This window comes from Cetorhinus maximus, chromosome 15 (assembly GCF_964194155.1).
Source record: "Cetorhinus maximus chromosome 15, sCetMax3.hap1.1, whole genome shotgun sequence".
In the NCBI taxonomy this organism is placed as follows: domain Eukaryota; kingdom Metazoa; phylum Chordata; class Chondrichthyes; order Lamniformes; family Cetorhinidae; genus Cetorhinus; species Cetorhinus maximus.
The window spans coordinates 13,535,569-13,557,851 of record NC_135893.1 but is presented as its reverse complement, the minus strand read 5'-3'; the positions used below and the strand labels follow the sequence as shown (position 1 = coordinate 13,557,851).

The window sequence follows — 22,283 nt, the reverse complement described above, 5'->3', positions numbered from 1 at the left end:
AGTTGGTTCTGATGCAGACGCAGCCTATAATAGCACAGTCTATTCAATTTCTCTTACTGCCAGCACCAATACAGGCTTGGGCCGCAATATCGCAGTTAGTCCCATTGCAGATACCTGCAATAAATTAGTTGCTTTCTGGACATTTTGCAACACTTTGTCCTGTTACATCTCCTTATCCAGTGGTGCCAGTTATGGTGTAAATGAATTTCACCAGAATTTTATTGCACATTTTTCCAAAGTTAAGAGTGATGTGGTACAACTGAAGCCTAGTTTATTGAAATGTCTAAGCAGAGAGACGAGTCAGATTCTGTCCATTAAACAAATCCCACCAGTGTGCCTTTCAATACACTTTCTGGAAAAATAAGGGGTCACTTTCCAAATAATCCAAACCCCAATTAACCAGTACCTTATTGAGCTGAACCCCATTAGTCAGAATTCCTGCAAACCAGCTTCCTTTGTACCATTTTAACTCACAGTGTCTATGCAAGAACTAATAACAATATAAACAATGAGACAATGAAAGATTTGGCTCTTCTTACCTTCAACCTTACCTTATCACAATTTTCACATTCAAAGCGTTTGCCGCTATCATGTGACATTTGATGGCGAATCAGATTGGATTTCCAGTTGAAGGCCTTCGGACATTGATCACACTTATATTCACGTTCCTCACTGTGAATTATCATGTGTTGCTCCAAGCTGCACCAACAGGAGAGAGGGGACAGAGAACCCTTAACTTATTACCATGTGTCCGCATGATGTAGGGCAATTTTTATATATCCTTAAAAAACAAAATACACTTCAGCTCTCCTGCTATCCCAAAGGGTAATTGCACCACCCTTTGGGGTGCCAGAGATCCCCAAGTTCAATTCTTAGTCTTTGTTGCATATGTTGCTTTCAGCTAGGGTAGTAGTTAGAGTACTACAGTTAGTCTCAGTGCCCCAGAATATAAATCCTCCAGAGTGCCAGCTGGAAAGTGTATATGTGTGTGTGGCTGCTGGAATAAGCATAGGATTGGGCCCTCATGGTTGACTAGCCCACTGATGCTTTCTGTTTGGGGCTCACACAAGAAGAGCCACCACCTGCAATGAAGGTACCATGAGAGAGTTGTGATGCCATACACAGTTGAGTATCCCACTGATACTCACTCTTTTGGGGGCTTATAGATGAGTTGGGGGAAAAAATAGTGGGAATAAAACTATGTAAGCCAGAGTCTAACACTAGAAGAAAAAAATCATGAAGTGCACAGAACAAAAGAGCAGGTTTTAACGGTTAGGATCAAATATTTACCAAATAAGGAGGGGTTTTACTGACCCAGCACTAAGATAAGCAGTTAACAGACCAGGATTTCCAATCTGGGAGCCATCCATTTGCGAGTGAGCTGCAAGCTGCATTTACGAACGGCAAAATCATTCACTTCAATAATATATTCTCATTATTACCTACTTTAGCTAAACAGGCTTCCAGGAAATGACTGTAAGGACATTGTAGCTTCTACAAACATTACCCATTTACAAATGACTTCCCTCCCTTTTCCCCTCCCCAAGTCCACTTGAAAGAGAATGAGAAACAAAGCTTTATCTTGCTAAATTACTGGAAGTTGCAACAGCAAGGGACTAAATCTTTCCAAATTAATCCCAACAGCACAGTTAAACCATAGTTAACACACATTTAGTCGAACACAACTCAATTAGTGAATGAATAATTGTACTTAAATTATACTAAGTGATAAGAACTTAGTGTACATCACAAATCTGAAAATACTACATTGCACAAAGCTATTCTTAAGTGCAAATATAAGGACAGAGGACAGAAATTGTGATTAGTTCTGTTGTCACCAGAATGAGAAATTTAGGATTAAGATCTGCACTAAAATAGCATAGAGAGGAATTGGGCACAAGAGCTTTAAATGGATACACAAGAGCAGGATTGTGGTGGCAAGAACCCCTGAATCCTTTATGAAGCATTTGGATACTCTCAATGAGGAGATGGCAAAGTCTACATGGGTGAGCTACAAACAGCCCAGCTCATCCATATCCATGAGGTTGCTGTGAGTAGCAACATCTCACAGCAACATCACACATGTTGCACCTGTAAACCATCTCTAAACAAGGGAGTAATGTACAAGCTTACCTCCTTCACTATGGCCACTACTGTTTAAAAAAAATGTGCAGCACATTAGATTCCTTAAACAGCAATATCATATTCTATGTGAAAAAAGAAAGAAAATTGGAATGGCATGAAACTGGTTCAAAAGAGAAATTATGAATATTGCCAATCTGAAGCCAGAAAAGAATTGCTGCCCTAAATTCACCTGTCCTTCACTGGAGCTACTGTGCGGATCCAGAACTTTCAATATTTTGCACAGATACAGCTGTGATTTGTGAGCAGCGTCAGCACACTGTAGTGAGCATCCATAGGTAACATCGTCAGTGACACCAGCAGCAAAGTGGTTAAACTGTCATCTTCTCTGGCCCCTGTCTTTGGCCCTAGCCCACAGACAAGCGTACCTGTACTCATTGGGAAATATCCTATCGCAGTCCTTGCACTCGTGGAGCTGCTCGTCACTCAGCTGGCTCTGCTTGAATTCCTCGTTGATGGTAGTGAAGATGGCGTTAACGTTGTTGCAGGCATATGCCTGGTGCCGCCGCAGCGCCACTTTTGAGCGGAACAGCTCGTCGCAGTCTCCACATCGGTACCTCTGCTCCTCTGCGGAGGCCAGCGGTTGAAGGAAACCGACACACGTATGAGAAGAAAAATAAAAAATAAAAAAAAGTTGAAGAGCTTAACAGGGAGCCGGTTAAAATCACGCAGAAAACTTCGGGCCGAATGCTGCGAGGGCCTGTACTGTATAATCATAAATTATTGCAGTGCAAGTTCAAACAAATTAAAGAAAGGGAGCAGCTATTATTGAGTTTACGAGGCAGCATCCTGATCCCTGTGCCAAGTCAAACAATCCACTAGATGCTGTAAATTTTCCAACATAACAACTGGTGTGAAGGGGTCAGGTCTGCCCGGGCTCTGCCCCCACACCTCTCACTTCAACAGGAGTCAACCCAGACACTCTTGCTGACACCCCCACCCATCTCTCCCCAACCTTGCCCTCAGTGTCTCTGTGTATCTCCGCTCTCATCAACAGTGTGTGGGACAAAAGAGGAATGCAAGACAAATAATAAATCGGGCCCTCATGGATTTCAAAAAAATAATAAAGAGCCAAAGAGAGCAGAGTTATGTGCCCTCTGCATACTAATCCATGAGGCCAGCTCCTCTGGAGACAGGACACTGAGCAGCTCATAGAAACTTCATTCACAGGTTGTACACAGGTCAAGTTTTACTCTTACTGTGCTACACCATAGGCTCTGCTCCTGCCGGAGTTCTTATACCTCCTGGTCCAGAAGGTGCTGACTGCTGTCTCTGTCAGAGGTTTGCTACACACCCATTGAGAGCCTCATGCACAAGGCTTTACAGATGAGTGGGTGACATTGCAGCCAAGGTCAAGATAAGGTCAAGGCCATCCCTGGCCCAATATTCAGCTGTATGCACTTTCTATGTGGATTTATTGAATAGCTCTTGGGTGCAGGAATTCCTCTCTGATTTCCCCCCTTCTCCCTAACTCAGAGGCGCTGAGGCCTCTCACTTGCCCTGGTTAAGATTTATTAACTCAGCACAGACCAAAATTGGGACATAGGACCTTCCTCGTTCCTGTGACTCAGTAACACACCAGGAGGTGCATTTACCTATTGAGACAGTGGGGTTAAACTCCTCTCTAAATAAAAAAGGACTCTGAAACTTGCTAATGCTCAGCTAAATATAAAGCACAACTTTTAGAAAATCAGGCACCAAACCCCAAATGATAAGGAAACTGGCTAATGCAATTCTCTAAATTACAACAATGATTTTACTTCAAAGAGTACTTCATTAGCTGTAAAGTGCTTTGGGATGACTTGAGGTTGTGAAAGGCACTGTACAAATACAAGTTCTTTCGTTCTTCTTTCCCTACCCTGAAGGGCTTTGATGCCTCACCACCCAGTTAAAATTATGAGGTTGAGGAGGAGGAAACTGGGAGGAATACAAAAAAAAGCAAAAAAATAACCAGGGGTGGATTTCTTTGCAATGAGTAAACTAAAGTTGGGTTTTTAATGCAAACAATGTCCAGTTGGGAGAACTCCACTTGCCACTTGCTGGACCACTGTTACTGCATCGCAGAGAGTGGTGGAAACAGATGGGTGAAAGCTGGGATGGCAGGTCATTGATTGTCCCTCCTCCTTGACGGGAATAGGAGATGGGGGCTTTTTACAAAGGGAAAGACCTTCTCTTAGCACCTTCTCAGAAGACTGCTGAGTCACTGTTTGAGTACACAGGGGTACATCTACCACATTGTGTACTTCAGTTATGTTCTTGTCTTAGAGATTTGCGATCAGTTGAAGAGGTGCTCCATTGTCTCACTGTGATAAGATGGAGAGGCACCGCATTGTCTTACCGTGGTCAGTTAGAGAGGCACCGCTTTGTCTCACCACGATCAGATGGAGAGGCACTGTATTGTTTTACTGCAACCAGATGGAGAGGGACCGTATTGTCTCACCATGATCAGTTAGAGGCACCGTATTGTCTCACCGCAATCAATTAGAGAGGCACCATATTGTCTCACCGTAATCAGACAAAGGTAAACACTGACTAACTTATATTTAACAAGATGAGTGTGGATTTATCAACAAGCCTTACCATCAATGTTTGGTGGCATTGTCCCATCAGGATAGACACCGTCCTTCATAAAAACGAGCAGCTCGTCACCCGATTTAACCTCTTTAATTACTTTATAGTAAATCTGGAAATAAGATTAAATATGGAATTAATCCAGGCTGCTGAATAAAGAGGGAGTTTGTAGGTTTATACAGCAAGTACAGCGAGTACTGATTTAGTCCTTACCCTACTGAATAAATTGGGATTCTGTAGATTTACAGCAACTAATACCAATAGTTCCTTCACTGCAACTCCTGTTCACAGGGCTAGAATATAAACCTCAGCCCTGAACAACATTCTGTCTCACTTATCCACAACTGCATTCCAACCTAAAGTGAAAAGTTCTCTTGCTTCACGTCACACTCTTCATACAGAAAAACTTTAAATGGAATTTGCAATCCAGCCATACAATTCTCCACAGCCAAAGTGGAAGAGACTGGGATAGTGGATTTTCAAAACCTTAAGAACAAGTATTGAGATATCAGTAAATGTCAGTTGGCTCACTGCTTAAGGCTGACCTTGTAGCTGTTGCTTTGAAACCCACTGGTTCTCAAGCTGGCAACAGTCACTAGGATATCTGGTTTATGAACCAGCTCAGTAAAATAAGCCTTAGCCACAACTTCAAATGGCAGCTCTGACTAACAAAGAGCCACTAAAGGACTGAACATGGCAATGGTGGCTATCAGAGACGGATGCCTGAAGCCTCTGTTCAATCAGCAGCCACTTCCTGCACCTTGGTGTTGCAGATCCTATCTGCAATGGGGAAGATTCAATGGCAGTTCATGGTGTTTTGAACAATCTACGCTTCAAGCAACTGGGGCTTGGGCTCTTGATCAACAGGACAATGACAAGAAAGAAAAGCTCTGAGGTCAAACCCTCAAGAGTGAGGAGTGAGCCAAAGGTGGAAAGTTAGGGCAGCTGACGAAAGATTGGCACCAAAGACACTTTTAATTCCATAATAGATGTTAATGGCAGACCACCTTAGAGAGGGATGTTTCCTACTAAGGGTGTTGACTCTGGATTGAGGATGGCATCTCATGAAAGAAAAGAACCCAGGTTTTCCATTATACTATTTAGCTCTTTGTGCTGACAGTTGTCATGTTTCGATTCATCAAGTTACTTAAAGCCTTAAATTGAGCAGAGCACATCAATTTGTTTTCTTTGTGATGGGGGTTTCTTACGAACACTGACATGCACCTAGCACTCCTCAATTCAACATCCAAATGGACAGTGGCAGTTACCTGAAGAAAAAGCATTATTGTTGCAAAATTTGTTTTGGTATTAGAGTATAGCAACAGAAATGATGTGAAAATAATTCAACAAATACAGAAATCTGATAGGACAAGAACTGAAACCTGGTGACCTCTTGAATGCTCTATGATCTCCCCTCCACCTACTGACACCCTGGGGTCAGGACCCCAGTTTGAAAACTTATAGTCTAGTGGCAAGAAGGGAATTAAAAAGGATGTAGGCAGAAGAAAATGAGAAGCAGCTCAGGGCAGAACAATTACATTAGATGCTAAATGTTACCAGAACCTATTTTTGCCTTTGGGATTTGTGTTGAGCATTTTGTAAGGGGAAATAACTAGAACAGTGCTTTATTATAACCTGAGCGTCACAAGAGGAATGAGCAATTCGCACAACAGACAAAAAAAATCATGCACGCACAAAAACACATACATGGTGAAAATTGGTCTTGGGTAAAAGCACAAATCAGACGTTGGTGAATTGTTGGCCCCTTTTACTCTCTAAACCTAATTTTCTTTTCCACATTGGTAAAGAAAATTGGGAAGACAGGATGCAAAAGGAGCTGCCGCATTGTTATTGCTCATTTGTACTACTGCCCAAGCCCTATTTCATCACACACACACACACACACACACACACAGTTGAGACACACATCCACCAAACACAAACAACACACGCCTATACAAACATACACACAAAAAACAATCACATACAAACACAAAACACATACAAGTTGCAGCTGGAGTTGGCTTCATAAGGCTGAGCCCAGGGCCAAATGCTCTGTGTCTAGGGGGAGAGTGGGGCAGGCAAATCTCCAACATGTTCAACAGAGCCCAGAATGTCAACAAACATCTTTTGGATTACTAGAGAGAAAGAGAATCATACTTGTAAATAAAGATATAAAAATAAAAATAAAGTAATATGGTGGGTGGGGGGTGTGTGGGGGGTGTAAGCTGGACATGTGAAGAAAGCCATATGGCAAATGGATGCCAGAAAGCCGTATGGCAAATGGATGTGTCTTTTAATTATTTGCTCCTGGGCTGTGGGTGACACAGACAAGGTCATATTTACTGCTCATCCTTAATTTGCTCTGAGAGCAGTAAGAGTCAACCATATGTTGCGGAACCATAGTCAAATGTAGGCCATGTAGAGAAACCAGCTGGGCGTTGCACTCCTGAAAACTGTTCGGTGACATGGGGTGAGGAATGGAGTGGACACGGCTGTAAAGGTTGAGCAACCTGCCCAGTCTTGGTGTCTGGGTTGACGCACAAAGAAAAGCACATGGGGGAGATACCAGAGGGTGACTGGCATTCGTGGAATCTCACCCATTAAGAAACAATCACTGCAGGAGAGAAATGGGAAAACATAGGACAAGAGATTAATGCTTCAATCTCATAATCTGTGGCGTCAGCTCAGGTCACAGGATTCAAAGCTGCCACTGCCTTGCTTCCTTTACTTTAACCCCCTTGCTGGAAAACAACAATAAAACATATTGTAAGGAGTAAGGAGAGATTTGGTCTATGGTACCTTAGTGGTTATGGAATTAAACGAGAAACTAGTGAGCTCAAAACACACTTGAATTTAATACGCTTGGTCAATTGTCAAAAGGCACTAGCTAAGGTGACCATGAAAGCACCTGGATTGTTGTAAAAACCCAAAAGGGAAAGGCCGTCACTCCTTCCCATTCTGGCTTATTCCAGAACTCTCAACTAGTTAAGTAGTGACTGAAATGTTCATTCCATTTCCTGTGAAATGCTGCAAATTCAGGCAGCTTTCCCCTATGCAAAATTCAAGGAGCTTTTCAAAGAATCAAAGTCTCCCAATTGCCCTTGGTTAATTCAGCCTACGGTGCACAAGATTCAGCCCTTGTCCAACTGGGGTCTTTGCTTTCTGTGTAGGATTTAAGTGATTACCCCTTAGCTGCAATTAATAGCTATTGCCACTAGGAGGCGCCCTTGCCTAGCGAAGTGGACATTGTTCTTTGTATCCCATTTGCAATACTTGTTCAGAACTATGAGCTTGCTCAGTTCTTCAGTAAATTCAGCACTTTCATAACATCTCAAGAGAAAGGAAAACAAAGATCGTTTCTCTTCACAATACAAAACTGAGTTCTGGCTCCGTGGAACATTCCTGTTGATTTGTTTTTTAATACAATTTGTTAAAATTTAATAAACAAATAATTCTTTCCCCTCAATATTTACTTCAACCAGTTTACAACACAAAAAAACCATTCTGTAATGACATTAAATTCAAGATAATAAATTATGGGGGCTATAGAAATATATTCAGATAATTGTCAACAGCTAATGAAAACTTGTGAACGTGACTTGAGTCCCCACACACCCCACCACTCCCAACCATTGGGGAGTGTCATAATACTGTCCTAATTGGGAGCTGAAGCATGACAAAACTTTTGGCCTTTCTCTTTATGATTCGGTGCAAAGGTGTAGATTCCCCAGTATTCTGATATGAGGATAAACACCATTAACTGTCCCACTTACCATTTCACATGTATTTCCACAGTCTGAAACAATTATCCCTCTTCCCACCTTACCTCCAAGCCTTTGAGATCCCCAATTACACTATGGAATCAGAGCATGACCTAACTGCGATGTTGCCACACAGCACACCATCCCTATGTTACACCTGCCATGGATCATCACCCCACCATCACCTTCCTTTAACTGGTATCACCACCTTCTCTGAAATTTGAGGGCTCAGACCTTCAGGAAAGAGACACTCGTTTCAGGGACATAAAAGCAGGTTCAATGACCAGTTTTAAATTTTTGGGTGCAGCATAGATTCCCCAAAAAATAAGGTCCTGACCGGGGTTGAAGTGACCCCTACTGACCATCTGAGCATTCACAGCAATTTTCCCCTTTTTAGGTTACACTATGTGCATATGGTGCATCTCCATTAATCATCTTTCCATTTCTAATGATGGTTAACCACAATTAAAAGATAATATAAAATCACAGTGCATCACAATAATGAAAAGTGCCTTAATAGTATGGATCTATATGTGCATATATTCAAAAACTTATTTTAGTTCTGAAACTCCACTGCAGAACAAAAGGGGAGCTCATTGGGTCTGTTTGTGACTGAGCATTCTGGGCAAAACAGGACGATCAAAAGCTATCAAGAAAAAAAGCAATAAACGATAAAGCAAAATTCATTCATTAAGGAGTTAAGGGGCTTCTAACACCATTAACTCCCAGCATTCTGAATTGCAACACCAGAAGAGAACCACCTCTCTGCCTCTTGTTTGGTTTTGACACTGCACTTTATAATAGAAAGTGAAATGAAAACACAAAAATATTGCTTAAAATGACATGCAGGCTACACTAGATTCTTCCTCAAATAACACTCAGAATAAAATCAGAAATTGCTGACCTGTGTTTGTATTTAAAGATGTGGAACTCTGCTACTGTGGGCCTCAAAGTGCTGGACTTGTTTGCATGCTCTCCAGATAGATAAGTTTCAAACTATTGGAAAGCTCAGAGAACTCCAGTGGACACAGAGCTGTATCAGGCCCCTGTTCAGCAACAGAGGCAGAGCGTTCAGCCCTCTTGACCAGCTCTTCAACCCTTTCTTTCCCTGTGCTGGTGAAGTTATATCTCTCTGACTCTCTCTCTCTCTCTCGGAGATCTGCTGAGTTGTTTGAAAGCACATTCTGTCACTCCCACTAATCACATCAGCCAGGCTTGACCTCTGAACCTTCCCCACATTGCGTCTCTATTACTAAGAGATTGCGACACCAAGACCATTCATAAAAGCAGCAAGTTAAAATGGGTGCATCAGTCCTGGCAGAGTGGAATTAAAAGACTTCCCTATGTCTTTTTACAGGTATGGTTTGCAACAAAAATAAGTTAGAATTTAAACAAAAGTTGAAGAGCACTGGTAGTCTACTGATTTCATTCTAAAACCATAACCCATCCCACAATCAAAAGAAAACAATGAAAAAACTGATGTTACTCAGCTGATCACTTGAACTGTTCACAAGAGACAAATGAAGAAAGCCAACAGTCAAAATAATCAGCAAGAAACCAGACAGTGAGACCCGATGAATTCGCTCGCAGCTAATCTTACCAATCCAGCCATATATAAAGCATGGAATAACCAATATGTATTAAATCCCTAATCTCCCTGACACACCTGTAAGCATACAATACTGAGGCACTGACATAAAAATACACAGAGATTCCATAGCACAGCTAGCTTACTTGCTGAGAAGATTCTGTCTTGAGGTGACAGGATACTGGACAGGACTGCAGCCACTGCAATGTTAGCTGCATGCTTCTTTTCACCTCAGTCATGTATGGAATCAATGTTCTGATTCCTGCAAATTCCAGCCCAAACCCTCCCCACAGTTTAGTGAGATTTTGGGTAGCACTGCAGCCACACTTTTGTGGATAGCCAAATCCAAACATTGAAAGCAAAAAAGAGAACGTTTTTCTGCTATTCTACCATGAGAGCCAACCATCAGGGAATGACAGACAGGTAGAACAAGAAGGAAGTAGGGGGAATAAAAACAGAAAATGCTGGAAAAACTCAGTTAACGTTTTGAGTACGCATGACTCTTCTTCAAATGCTGCCAGACCTATTGAGTTTTTCCTGCATTTTCTGTTTTTATTTCAGATTTCCAGCACCCACACTATTTTGTTTTTATATAAGGAAATAGGAGGAGATTGGCAGTCTACTCCCACATCTGCTAAAACTTCAGTCCAGAGGCTGCAGGAAAATGCCCTGAGGCAGTCGCCTTTGCCAGTTCGCCAAAGCGTAGTAACTGCCCAGCACAATCAAGGGTGGGAAGCAACAACAACTTTTTGATTTGTCAGTAATATCAGCATCTTTGCAACCTATTTTCATTCTCTCGTCGAAATCAAGGGAAGGACTCCTCGTCTGTACACAAAAAGATCAATTTCATGCCCTTTTCTAAGGAACCCATTCCTCCATTTTAAGTTCAGGCAGCATTCCTCTGCAAGTCAAAAATTAGACAAATAACAAAAAAAATTGCTGAGAAAAATGCAATTACTGGAAATCAGAAATAAAAGAAAAACTGCTGAAAAGCAGGTCTCTCAGTGTGAAAAAGAAGGACAGATTAACTTTTCATCTGGAAATCTTTCTCAGAACACACAAAGTGTCGACAAAAATTGTTAACCTGTCTTTTCTCTTTTATATTAGTAAATTGGCCGCCATCAGATACTGGGCAGAATTTTCTGCCTGCCAGGTGGGCGGGCCCGACCCAATCTCTGGTGGGCGGGGAGCAGATCCCCGCCGGAGAAGCAGGCCCCGCCGCCATTTTACGTGGGCAGGCCAATTAAGGCCCGCCCAGCGTGACGTCCGGCAGGAAGCGCTGTGTGCTTCCTGTGCGGGCAGGGGGGGATTCCCCAAAAGCAAGAGTGCGCTCTTTCGCACATGCGCACGAAAGAGTGCACATCTCCCTGAGGCTAAGTGCTGCCTCAGGGAGATCGCTTACACTCTGGAAAATGTTAAAAATAGAAGAAAAAAAATTCCCTAATATGTCCCCCTCATGAGATGGGACATGTTCATAATATACATACTAACTTTATTAAAATGTTTAAAACCCTGCATGAAACCTCATCCCGCCGCTGGATGAGGTTTCATGTTTTTTCTAATTGCCGCCGGGGCTCCTGGCCTGCCCACCAACCTTAAGGTTGGATGGACAGGTCCTTTAATTGTTTTAATGATCCTGTCAATGGTCTCAATTGGCCATTGACAGGTCGGTGGGCGCACTGCTGATTTGGCTGTGCCCCCGCCTTCCTGAAAATTTAAATGGGGCGGCATGACGTCGGGGGATCCCTCTGAAGTCATCCCGCATCATTTTACGTGTTGGCAAGCAGGCCCCGCCCCCTGCTCGCCGACAGCAAAATTCAGCCCACTGAGTTTTACTCTGCAAGATAGTGCCATTAGGAGAGAGACTTCAGAATCTTGCTCTGCATAGCCACTTAGTAACCAGAACCTGCAACTACAAAAAGTATACAAAAATGTCAAAAATAACATATCCTGGTAAATGGAAAAGATACAAAGAAAAGCAAAGGGTGACAAGATAGATAGTAAGAGCTTCAAAAAGGGAGGATGAAAAGAAACTTGCCAGGGATATCAACATCAACACAAAATAAATTACAATTATATTAAGAAAAAGAGGGTAGTCACGAGCAATGCCTTCAAAACTGATAATTGTCAATAAAAATAGGGAAATGGCAGATGGTGGACATGCTGAATAATTATTTTGTGTCAGTATTTATAGTAGCGAAAGAAGTCAGCATGCCAGACATCCCAAGAAAACTAATACTTAATTGGGGCAGGACTCACCAAAATTAATGTAAGCAAAATAGCAGTAATGAAGAAAATAATGGCACTAAAGAGTGACAAATCCCCAGGACCAGATTGTTTCAATCCCAGGGTTTTAAAGGAAGTGAGTGAGAACATTGCAGATGCCCTAATTATAATCTTCCAAAGTCCTCTCTATTTGGGAATCATCCCTTTAGATTGAAAAATTGTCACTCCACTATTTAAGAAAGGTGACAGTGAATCCAGGGAGTTATAGGCCAGTTAGCCTAACATTTGTTATTGGGAAATTGAAAGAGTCTATAATTAGTGATAGGGTGACTGAACACCTTGAACATTTTCAGCTGATCAGAGATAGCAGCATGCATTTGTAAAGGGAAGTTCATATCTGACAAACCTGATAGAATTTTTTGAAGAGATGACTAAAATAGTGGAGGGGGAGCGACTATGGATGCTACTTATATGGATCTCTAGAAGGCGTTTGATGAAGTCCCTCATCAGAGGCTGTTAGCTAAAGCTGAAGTCCATGGAATTGAAGGCCAATTATTAACACGGCTAGGAAATTGGCTGAGTGGCTGGAAAAAGAGAGTAGGGTAATGGGTGAGTACTTTAATTGACAGGATGTGGCCACTGGTTTTACCAAGAATCTGTGTTAGGGCCTCAACTATTCAATAACAACTTAGATAATGGGATAGAAAGATACATACACAAAATTGCCGATGATACAAAGATAGAAGGTAATGTAAGCAATGTAGATGGAAGCATAAAATTACAAAGAAATATTGCTAGATTAAGCGAATGGGAAAAACTGTGGCAAATGGATTTCAATGTAGGCAAATGTGAGATAAGCCATTTTGGAACTAAAAAGGATAGAACTGGATACTTGTTAAATGATGAAAAGCTAGAAACAGTGGAGGTCCAAAGAGACATGGAGTTTCAGGTACATAGATCATTAAAATGTCATGAACGGGTGCAGAAAATAAACAAATAATGGATGCTGGCCTTTATACCTAAAGGCTGAGAATAAAAGGGAGCTGAAGTCATGCTTCAGCTATACAAAGCCCTGGTTAGACCACACCTGGAGTACTGTGAGATCTGAGCACCACACCTTAGGAAGGATATACTGGCCTTGGAAGGAGTGCAGCGATGATTTGCCAGGGTGACACCTGGACACCAATGGTTACATTTCAAGGAGAGATTACACAAACTAGGCTTGTATTAGCCAGAATTTAGAAGGTTAAGGGATGATTTGATTGATGTTTTCCGATATTAAGGCGAACAGATAGGGTAGATAAAGAGAAACTATTTCCACTGGTTGGAGAGTCAGGACTCAGAAGCATAGTCCAAACATTAGAGCCAGACCTTCAAGGAGTGAAATTAGGAAACATTTCTACACACAAAGGGTGTAGAAGTTTGGAACTCACTTCTGCAAATGGCAATTGATGCTAGATCAATTGTTAATTTTTCTGGTATTGATAAGCTTTTACTAATCAAAGGTGTTAAGAGATAAGGGAGAAAGTGGAAATATGGAGTTAGGTGACCGTGATGTAAGCTATGATTTCATTGAATGGTAGAAACAGGCTTGAGGGGCAACATGACCTAATCCTGTTCCTATGCTCCTATGTTCCTACATGGTTATAGGAAACTGTTGACATTGAGGATTTCCATTTGAAATATTTACAAAGGCAATTAAATGCTGAACAGGAAATGCACATACACACAAAACTTTTCCATAGATGCTGGCTGGCCTGCTGTGCATTGCCAATATTTCATTTTTTAAAGAAATAGAATTGGCCATGGAATGAATGACTTTGACAAATATTTGGAGGGACCAACCAAGCTTGGAATCTTTAAAATCCTTCACACCTGCAAGACAGGTCTGAGAAATATTCCTGTGCATACACGAACTGTGGTAGTTAGACGAGGCCCCGTGTACATCATCAACAAATTAACTGGAACACAGTTTATGTTTGAACGGTAGCCACAATCTTAAATCTGATAATGGTTGCTTGGTATTTGTGTGGTTTTGGAGAAAGAGAAGGGAAAGGCTGTGGGGGAGAGGGGGTTGCTGTGTCACAGATAAATGGAGACGCGAGACAGCTGGCAATAGATGCAACAATATATTAAAGAAAAGGATAATAATAGCAATATTTAGAACTTTACCTTAAACTACCCAAAGGGACTTTTATTAGTTAGAACTTTGACATTACTCTGTGGGAGCCAGTGGATGAATACTTAACACATTTAAATGAAACTCCTCTCTCCGTCAGTTTAGCCACTAGTTTTAAGTGTACAATGTAATTTCAGGGTTTTTAAAAATTAATTCATGGAATGTGGGCGTTGCTGGCTAGGCCAGCATTTATCGCCCATCCCTAGTTGCCCTTGAGAAGGTGGTGGTGAGTTGCCTTCTTGAACCGCTGAAGTCCACGTGGTGTACGTACACCCACAGTGCTGTTAGGGAGGGAGTTCCAGAATTTTGACCCAGCAACAGTGAAGGAACTGCAATATATTTCCAAGTCATGATGGTGAGTGGCTTGGAGAGAAACTGCCAGGCGGTGATGTTCCTATATTTTACTGCCCTTGTCCTTTGAGCTGGTAGCGGTCGTGGGTTTGGAAGGTGCTGTCTAAAGAGCCTTGGTGAGTTCTTGCAGTGCGTCTTGTAGATGGTATACACTGCTGTCACTGTGCGTTGGTGGTGGAAAGAGTGAATGTTTGTAGATGGGATGCCTGTCAAGCAGGCTGCTTTGTCCTTGATGGTGTCAAGCTTCTTGAATGCTGTTGGAGCTGCACTCATCCAGGCAAGTGGAGAGTATTCCATCACACTCCTGACTTGTGCCTCGTAGATGGTGGAGAGGCTTTGGGGAGTCAGGAGGTAAGTTAATCATCACAGGATTCCCAGTCTCTGACCTGCTCTTGTAGCCATAGTATTTATCTGGCTAGCCCAGTTCAGTTTCTGGTCAATGGTAACCCCCAGGATGTTGATAGTGGGGAATTCAGAGATGGTAATGCCTTTGAATGTCAAGTGTGATAACCATGGAGATGGTCATTGCCTGGCACTTGTGTGGCATGAATGTTACTTGCCACGTCAGCCCAAGCCTGGATATTGTCCAGGTCTTGCTGCATTTGAACTTGGACTGCTTCAGTATCTGAGGAGTTGTGAATGGTGCTGAGCATTGTGAAATCATCAGCGAACATCCCCACTTCTGACTTCATGATAGAAGGAAGGTCATTGGTGAAGCAGCTGAAGATGTTTGGGCCCAGAATACTACCCTGATGAACGCCTGCAGTGTTGTCCTGGAACTGCAATGATTGACCTCCGACAACCACAACCATCTTCCTTTTTGCTAGGAATGACTCCAACCTGTGGAGAGTTTTCCCGCCAATTCCCATTGACTCCAGTTTTGGGCTCCTTGATGCCACACTCGGTCAAATGCTACCTTGATGTCAAGGCCAGTCACTCTCACCTCACCTCTGGAGTTCAGATCTTTTGTCCATGTTTGAACCAAGGCTATAATGAGATCATGAGTTGAGATCAGAACCTAAACTGAATGTCAGTGAGCATGTTATTGCTAAGCATGTGCTGCTTGATGACCCCTTCCATCACTTTACTGATGACCGAGAGTAGATTGATGGGGCGGTAATTGGATGGATTGGATTTGTCCTGCTTTTTGTGTACAGGACATACCAGGGCAATATTCCTCATTGCTGAGTGGATGCCAGTGTTATAGTTGTACTGGTACAGCTTGGCTAGGGGCGCAGTAAATTCTGGAGCACAAGTCTTTAGTACTATTGCTGGAATATTGTCAGGGCCCATAGCCTTTGCAGTATCCAGTGCCTTAAGCAGTTTCTTGATATGACATGGAGTGAATCGAATTGGTTGAAGACTGGCATTTGTGATGCTCGGGATCTCCGGAGGAGGCCGAAATGGATGATCCACTTGGCATTCTGGCTGAAGATTGTTGCAAATGATTCAGCCTTATCTTTTGCACTGAGGTGCTGGGCGCCCCCATCATTGAGGATGGGGATATTTGTGGACCCTCCTTCTCCAGTGAGTTGTTTAATTGTCCACCACCATTCATAACTGGATGTGGCAGGACTGCAGAGTTTAGATTTGATCTGTTGGTTGTGGAACCATTTAGCTCTGTATATCAGTTGGTGCTTATGCTGTCTGTCACACAAGTAGTCCTGTGTTGTAGCTTCACCAGGTTGACATCTCATTTTTATGTATGCCTGGTGCTGCTCCTGCCATGCCCTCCTGCACTCTTCATTGAACCAGGGTTTATCCCCTGGCTCGATGGTAATTGTAGAGTGGGGGATATGCTAGGCCATGAGGTTACAGATTGTGTTTGAGTACAATTCTGCTGCTGCTAATGGCCCACAGTGCCTCATGGTTGCCCAGTTTTGAGTTGCTAGAAATTTTCGAAATCTATTCCTATTTAAGTATGGTGGTTGTGCCACACAATATGATGGAGAGTATCATCAATATGAAGATGAGACTACGTCTCCACAAGGACTGTGCAGTGATCACTCCTACCGATACTGTCACAGATAGATGCAGCTGCGGCAGGCAGGTTGGTGAGGTTGAGGTCAAGTATGTTTTTCCCTCTTGTTGGTTCCCTCACCACCTGCCACAGACCAGTCTAGCAGCTATGTCTTTTAGGACTCTGCCAGCTTGGTCTGTAATGGTGCTACCGGGCCACTCTTGGTGATGGACATTGAAGTCCCCCACCCAGAGTACATTCTGCACCCTTGCCACTCTCAGTGCTTCTACCAAGTGGTGTTCAACTTGGAGGAGTACTAATTTATCAGCTGAGGGAGGGTGGTATGTGGAAATCAGCAGGAGGTTTCCTTGCCCATGTTTGACCTGATGCTATGAGACTTCATGGGGTCCGGAGTCGATAATGAGGACTCGCAGAGCAACACCCTCACGACTGTATACCACCATGCCACCACCTCTGCTGAGTCTGTCCTGCCGGTGGGACAGATGGTGATAATGATGTCTGGAACATTATCTGTACGTATGATTCCATGAGTATGTCAGGCTGTTGCGTGACTAGCCTTTGAGACAGCTCTCTCAATTTTGGCACTAGCTCCCAGACATTAGTAAGGACGGCTTTGTCAACAGGGCTGAATTTGCCGTTGTTGTTTACGGTGCCTCGGTCAATGCCAGGTGGTCCGTTCGGTTTCATTCCTTATTGACTTTCTAGCAGTTTGATACAACTGAAAGGCTTGCTAGGCCATTTCAGAGGGCATTTATGAGTCAACCACATTGCTGTGAGGTCTGGAGTCACATGTAGGCCAGACCAGGTAGGTACGACAGATTTCCTTCCCTAAAGGGTATTAGTGAATCAGGTGGGTTTTTACAACAATCAACAATGGTTCATGGTCATCATTAGACTTTCAAATTCAAATCAATTTCAAATTGCACCATCTGCCATGGTGGCATTCGAACCCGCATCTTCAGACACTTACCCTGGGTCTCTGGATTACTGGTCCAATGACAATACCACCACGCCACCACCTCCCCAGGGTCTGTGTAATGTGAGGAGTGGGTCTTAAATACAGTTAAATACAGACCTCCAATATCTACATCCCCGATTACACAGAATTACACAGAATTTACAGCATAGAAATATGTCATTCAGCTCAACTGGTCTATGCCGGTGTTTATGCACCACACAAGCCTCCTCCCACCCCTATTAATCTAACTATATTAGCATATCCTTTTATTCCTTTCCCTCTCATGTCTCATTATCTAGCTTCTGCTTAAATGCATCCATGCTATTCGCTTTAATTATTTCAAGTGATAGCAAGTTTCACACTCTAACTAGTATCTGGATAAAGAAGTTCTTTCTAAATTCTTTATTGAATTTATTTGTGTCTACCTTATATTTATGGCCCTTAGGCCGGGATTTTTCGTGCCCGCTGGTGTTGGGCGTGATCGGTGGTGTGAGCTGGATGGATATGGCGAGAAGACCAAAAATCGGTTTCACAACATCCTGAAACCAGTTTGTGATCATTTGTTCCGCCCACCGATGGCGGGCCGTGTTCCTCGCCCTCAGACATCAGGAACTTCATTGTAATACATCAGCATATCATTATAAGAACAGTCTGCAGGACTCATCCACCCCCTTGCTGGATCATCTGCCCACCCTCATCAACGTGTTTCATAAAAGCATATGTAAGGTGTGCACTTGGCGGACTGCACTTTGCTTGGGATTTAAAGTTTGTTTGCTTACCTTGCTTCGGTCAGCACTCGCAGTCATCAGCACCAGGCTTCACAGACAGCACCACATCATTTTTAGGGGGGCTTACAGGTAGGTCCCTTCCTACCAGATCAGCCATATGTGGGTGGCTTTTCAACGGCTGCAGGGCAAGGTCTTGCTTGGGGGAAGGGGAGAAGTGGCCTCAGGCAAGGGAAGAGGCTGCAGGATGAGAGCTGTACTGGGGAAGGACAGTATTCCAGGGTGTGACTGGGGGCATATGTTGATCTGTGCAAGTGGGCTCAAGATGGTGAGAATGGAGAAGGTAGTTTCCAGAGGAGATAGGCCAGATGGATATGTGAGGGTAGATGTGTGAGAATGGGCAGTGATGTCCCTTGAGCTGGCAGTGAGTGAGATGCCAGTGAATGTGTGATGGGCTTGAGTGTGAGAATTTAGAGTGATGAGATGGTTGCCATACCCTGGCTGCATGGATGAGATCATTCATCCTCTATCTACATTGGATGGCCAACCTCTTCTGTCCAACAATGGCACTGATCACCATTGCCATCGCCTACCAAGCCAGAGTGGTAATGTAGCTACCCCTCCTGCATCCAGAGCAGGGGTAGAGGACATCACAATGGGACGCACAGCGTCCAAAATGCATTTGAGGGTTGCAGTCTTCTTGCCTTTTGGAGCCATGTCTTCTTTGTTGCAGTCCTGGGCTGGAAGCACTGAGTGCAGCTGGACTTTAAATATGGCGCCCGGCATGATAAAGCGGCGAGGTGATGGCATGGTGGACGAATGAGAGTCCGCCCGCCATGGAAACGGTGTGTTTCCTGGGAATGCATAAGTAATACAGTGGGTTTGGGATGATCCAGTGTCAAAACATGCCGTTGCGGCTGGCAGGTAAAATGTTGTTTTACCTGCCCTCTGCAGCACTTAGTGCAATTCTGGGGTGATTCCACCCTTAGTTTTGGATTCCCCCACAAGTGAAAACATTGGGCTGGATTTTGCACTCCTCTGACGGTGGCTTTGAAGGTGGGGAAGGATGTAAAATCCAGCAGGTGCTCTCCCCGCCGCCTACCCACCAGCCCAACCTGTCATAGATTTTACAGGAGGCAGGGAAGGTGCCGGGCAGCCTGCCAACTAATGGCCACTTAAGGGTCTCATCTCACCACTGCCAGTATTTTACCCGCAGCTTTAGCTGTGCGCTCTGGTACCAGGGAAGGTGAGGGAACTGGGCCCATTGGAGGCACCCTCCCCATCAAGGTCTTCCCCTCTTTAACCCTTTCCCTGGCCACTGATCCCACCCTTTCTGGGACTCTCGGCACTGGATTTCCCAAACTTGTACTTACTTGGGCTCCTCAGCATGCCTGTAGTCCCAGCAGTGGCTACCACTCCTGGTGCCTGCTGCTGGGACTATAGAACTGTTTGCCATCTAATTGGCTGGCACCTATCTAAGGCAGGACTTCCTCCTGAGTTGGGGCAAATGTCTTGCTTTAAAGCAATTAATGCTGCTCCCAGCTTGAATTGGTATGTGGCAGCTATCAGGATCGTGGGCAGGCTCCCACCCTCTAACTCTTTAGCCGGAGGTTGGGACTGAGGTGCCCCATAAAATCAAGCCCATCGTCTCTATGCCTACCCTATTGAATTCCTCCATAATTTTAAAGATCTCTATTAGATAACATTTCAGTCTTTTCAGGAACAGATGAAAAAGCTCCAGCCTGTTCAGTCTTTCCTGATAGTTACAATTTGAGCACAAAAATCTAGGCTGGCACCCCAGTACAGTACTGAGGAAATTCAGCATTGTTGGAGGCGATACCTTTCAGGTAAGATGTAAAATCGAGGCCCTGTCTGCTCTCTAAGGTGGGCATAGGAGATCTGATGGCACTATTTCAAATAAGAGCAAGGGAATTATTCTTGGTGTCCTGGTCAACATTTTCCCTTAATAAACATCACAAAAAAAAACAGATCATCACATAACTGTGTGACCTTGTTGAGCACAAATTTTTCCTACATTACAACAGTGAATACACTTCAAAAGTACTTCATTAGCTGTAAAGCTCTTTGGGGCATCCTGAGGTCATGAATGGTGCTATATAAATGTAAGTCTATCTTTCTTTCTTTATAACTGCTCAGAATTTTACTTAAGGCCTAACTTCAAACATCCCCTCCTTACACAACCTCTTTGATTACCGATGTTTCACTTCCCTTGCTTGGTGAATAAAACCATATAGCATTTCTCTCATTGTTTGCATTATACTTGTATTTATTCCTATCCTAAGGTTATTGTTGCACCATTCATGTTAGCCAAAATCATGGGAATCTCAATTATCTACCTATTTCCATTACCTACCAAGGATGTAGGAGAGTCTCCTCCATAATGAGAGAGAATGGAAGCTGCACAGTAACCATTGGTGATTAAACACATTCTTTCAAGGTTTTATCCCCAATTCCTGCAAACTTTATCAAATAGTTCCTTTAATTTCACAAAATGAGGACCTAATCTAAGTAGTACAAAAGTGCACGCATGAACAGAATTCCTGGATGGAAAAGGAAACCCAGCAAGACCACAGTTTACAGAGGATACTTTGTGGTTAGAGAGTGGGGGCAGGGTTACTGCCAGGTTTAATGCTCAATCCCACATCCCCTCTCATGAGGTGCAGCTGTATTAAGAATCGGAGGGTGGGAGGGACATCAGGAGCTTTTCTGGGATTTGGGCTTTTCTGAGATTTGGACGAGGGTCATAACCCATAATCAAAATATAGATAGCAGGATTATGTTTCCTTTACCATTATGCCACTGACATCCCCCAACACCAGCTCCTCAGTAGCTGTTCTTTGCCTTCATGGACATACCACAATAAGATTAAGGGAAATTTGTTAGTTTTGTTTTATCCTCAGATATTGAAGCAGTCCATGTCTGCATGGAGCAAAATCTGGACAACATTCAGGCCTGGGCTGATGAAATGGCAAGTAGCATTTCTATTGCATAAGTGCCAGGCAATGACCATTTGAAACATGAGAGAGTCTAACCTTCCCCTCTTGACATTCAATGGCATTACTATTGCTGTATACCCCACCATCAACATCCTGAGATAAAAACAGAAAGTGCTGGAAAAACTCAGCAAGTCTAGAGCATCCGTGGAGAGAGAAACAGATTTAAGGTTTTGAGTCCAATATGACTTCTTTGTTCTGGTAGAAGTGTCATATCAAACTTGAAATGTTAACTCTGTTTTTCTTTCCACAGATGCTGAGTTTCTCCAGCACTTTCTCTTTTCATTTCAATTCGCCAGCATCCACAGCTTCCCCCCCACCCCCCGCTTTTTTTTCAATAATTTATATAGATTCTTCTTTCCCCACCTATTTCCATTATTTTTAAATCTAAAACTAAAACCTTGTTAGCCTTTCCACCCCACCCCCACTAGAGCTGTACTTTGAATATCCTGTCCTCCATTCTTAATTAGCACTTTTCTCAGACAAAACACCTCTTTGACCCTTTTGTCTGTGACATCTTTTGATTATCTGCTCATCTCCACAATCACCACACCCTCAATGTCTCTCTCTCCCCCCACCACCCCCCCCCCGCCCCCAACCTTAAACCAATTTATATTTCTCCCTTCTTCTAACTATGCTTCAGTTCTGCCGAAGGGCCATGAAGGCTCGAAACGTTAACTGATTTCTTCTCCGCCGATGCTGCCAGACCTGCTGAGTTTTTCCAGGTAATTCTGTTTTTGTTTTGGATTTCCAGCATCCGCAGTAGCTTTTAGCTTTTTGTTTT

At 43.3% G+C, this 22,283-nt stretch overlaps 1 protein-coding gene across 10 annotated transcripts in view; it reads right to left on the bottom strand.

The window, feature by feature from the left end:
• Positions 1 to 22,283, bottom strand: part of prdm16 (PR domain containing 16) — a 798,908-nt gene that overhangs the window by 80,319 nt on the left and 696,306 nt on the right. For 7 of the 10 annotated variants that reach the window (XM_078557892.1, XM_078557902.1, XM_078557895.1 and 4 more), the window contains exons 4-6: positions 4,723 to 4,825; positions 2,511 to 2,709; positions 540 to 699 (exon numbers count right to left, since the gene is read on the bottom strand). In XM_078557892.1, coding sequence (XP_078414018.1) covers positions 540 to 699; positions 2,511 to 2,709; positions 4,723 to 4,825 — 462 coding nt within the window. The remainder of the gene's footprint in view (positions 1 to 539; positions 700 to 2,510; positions 2,710 to 4,722; positions 4,826 to 22,283) is intronic. The other 3 variants (XM_078557894.1, XM_078557898.1, XM_078557901.1) reach the window with 1 other exon arrangement.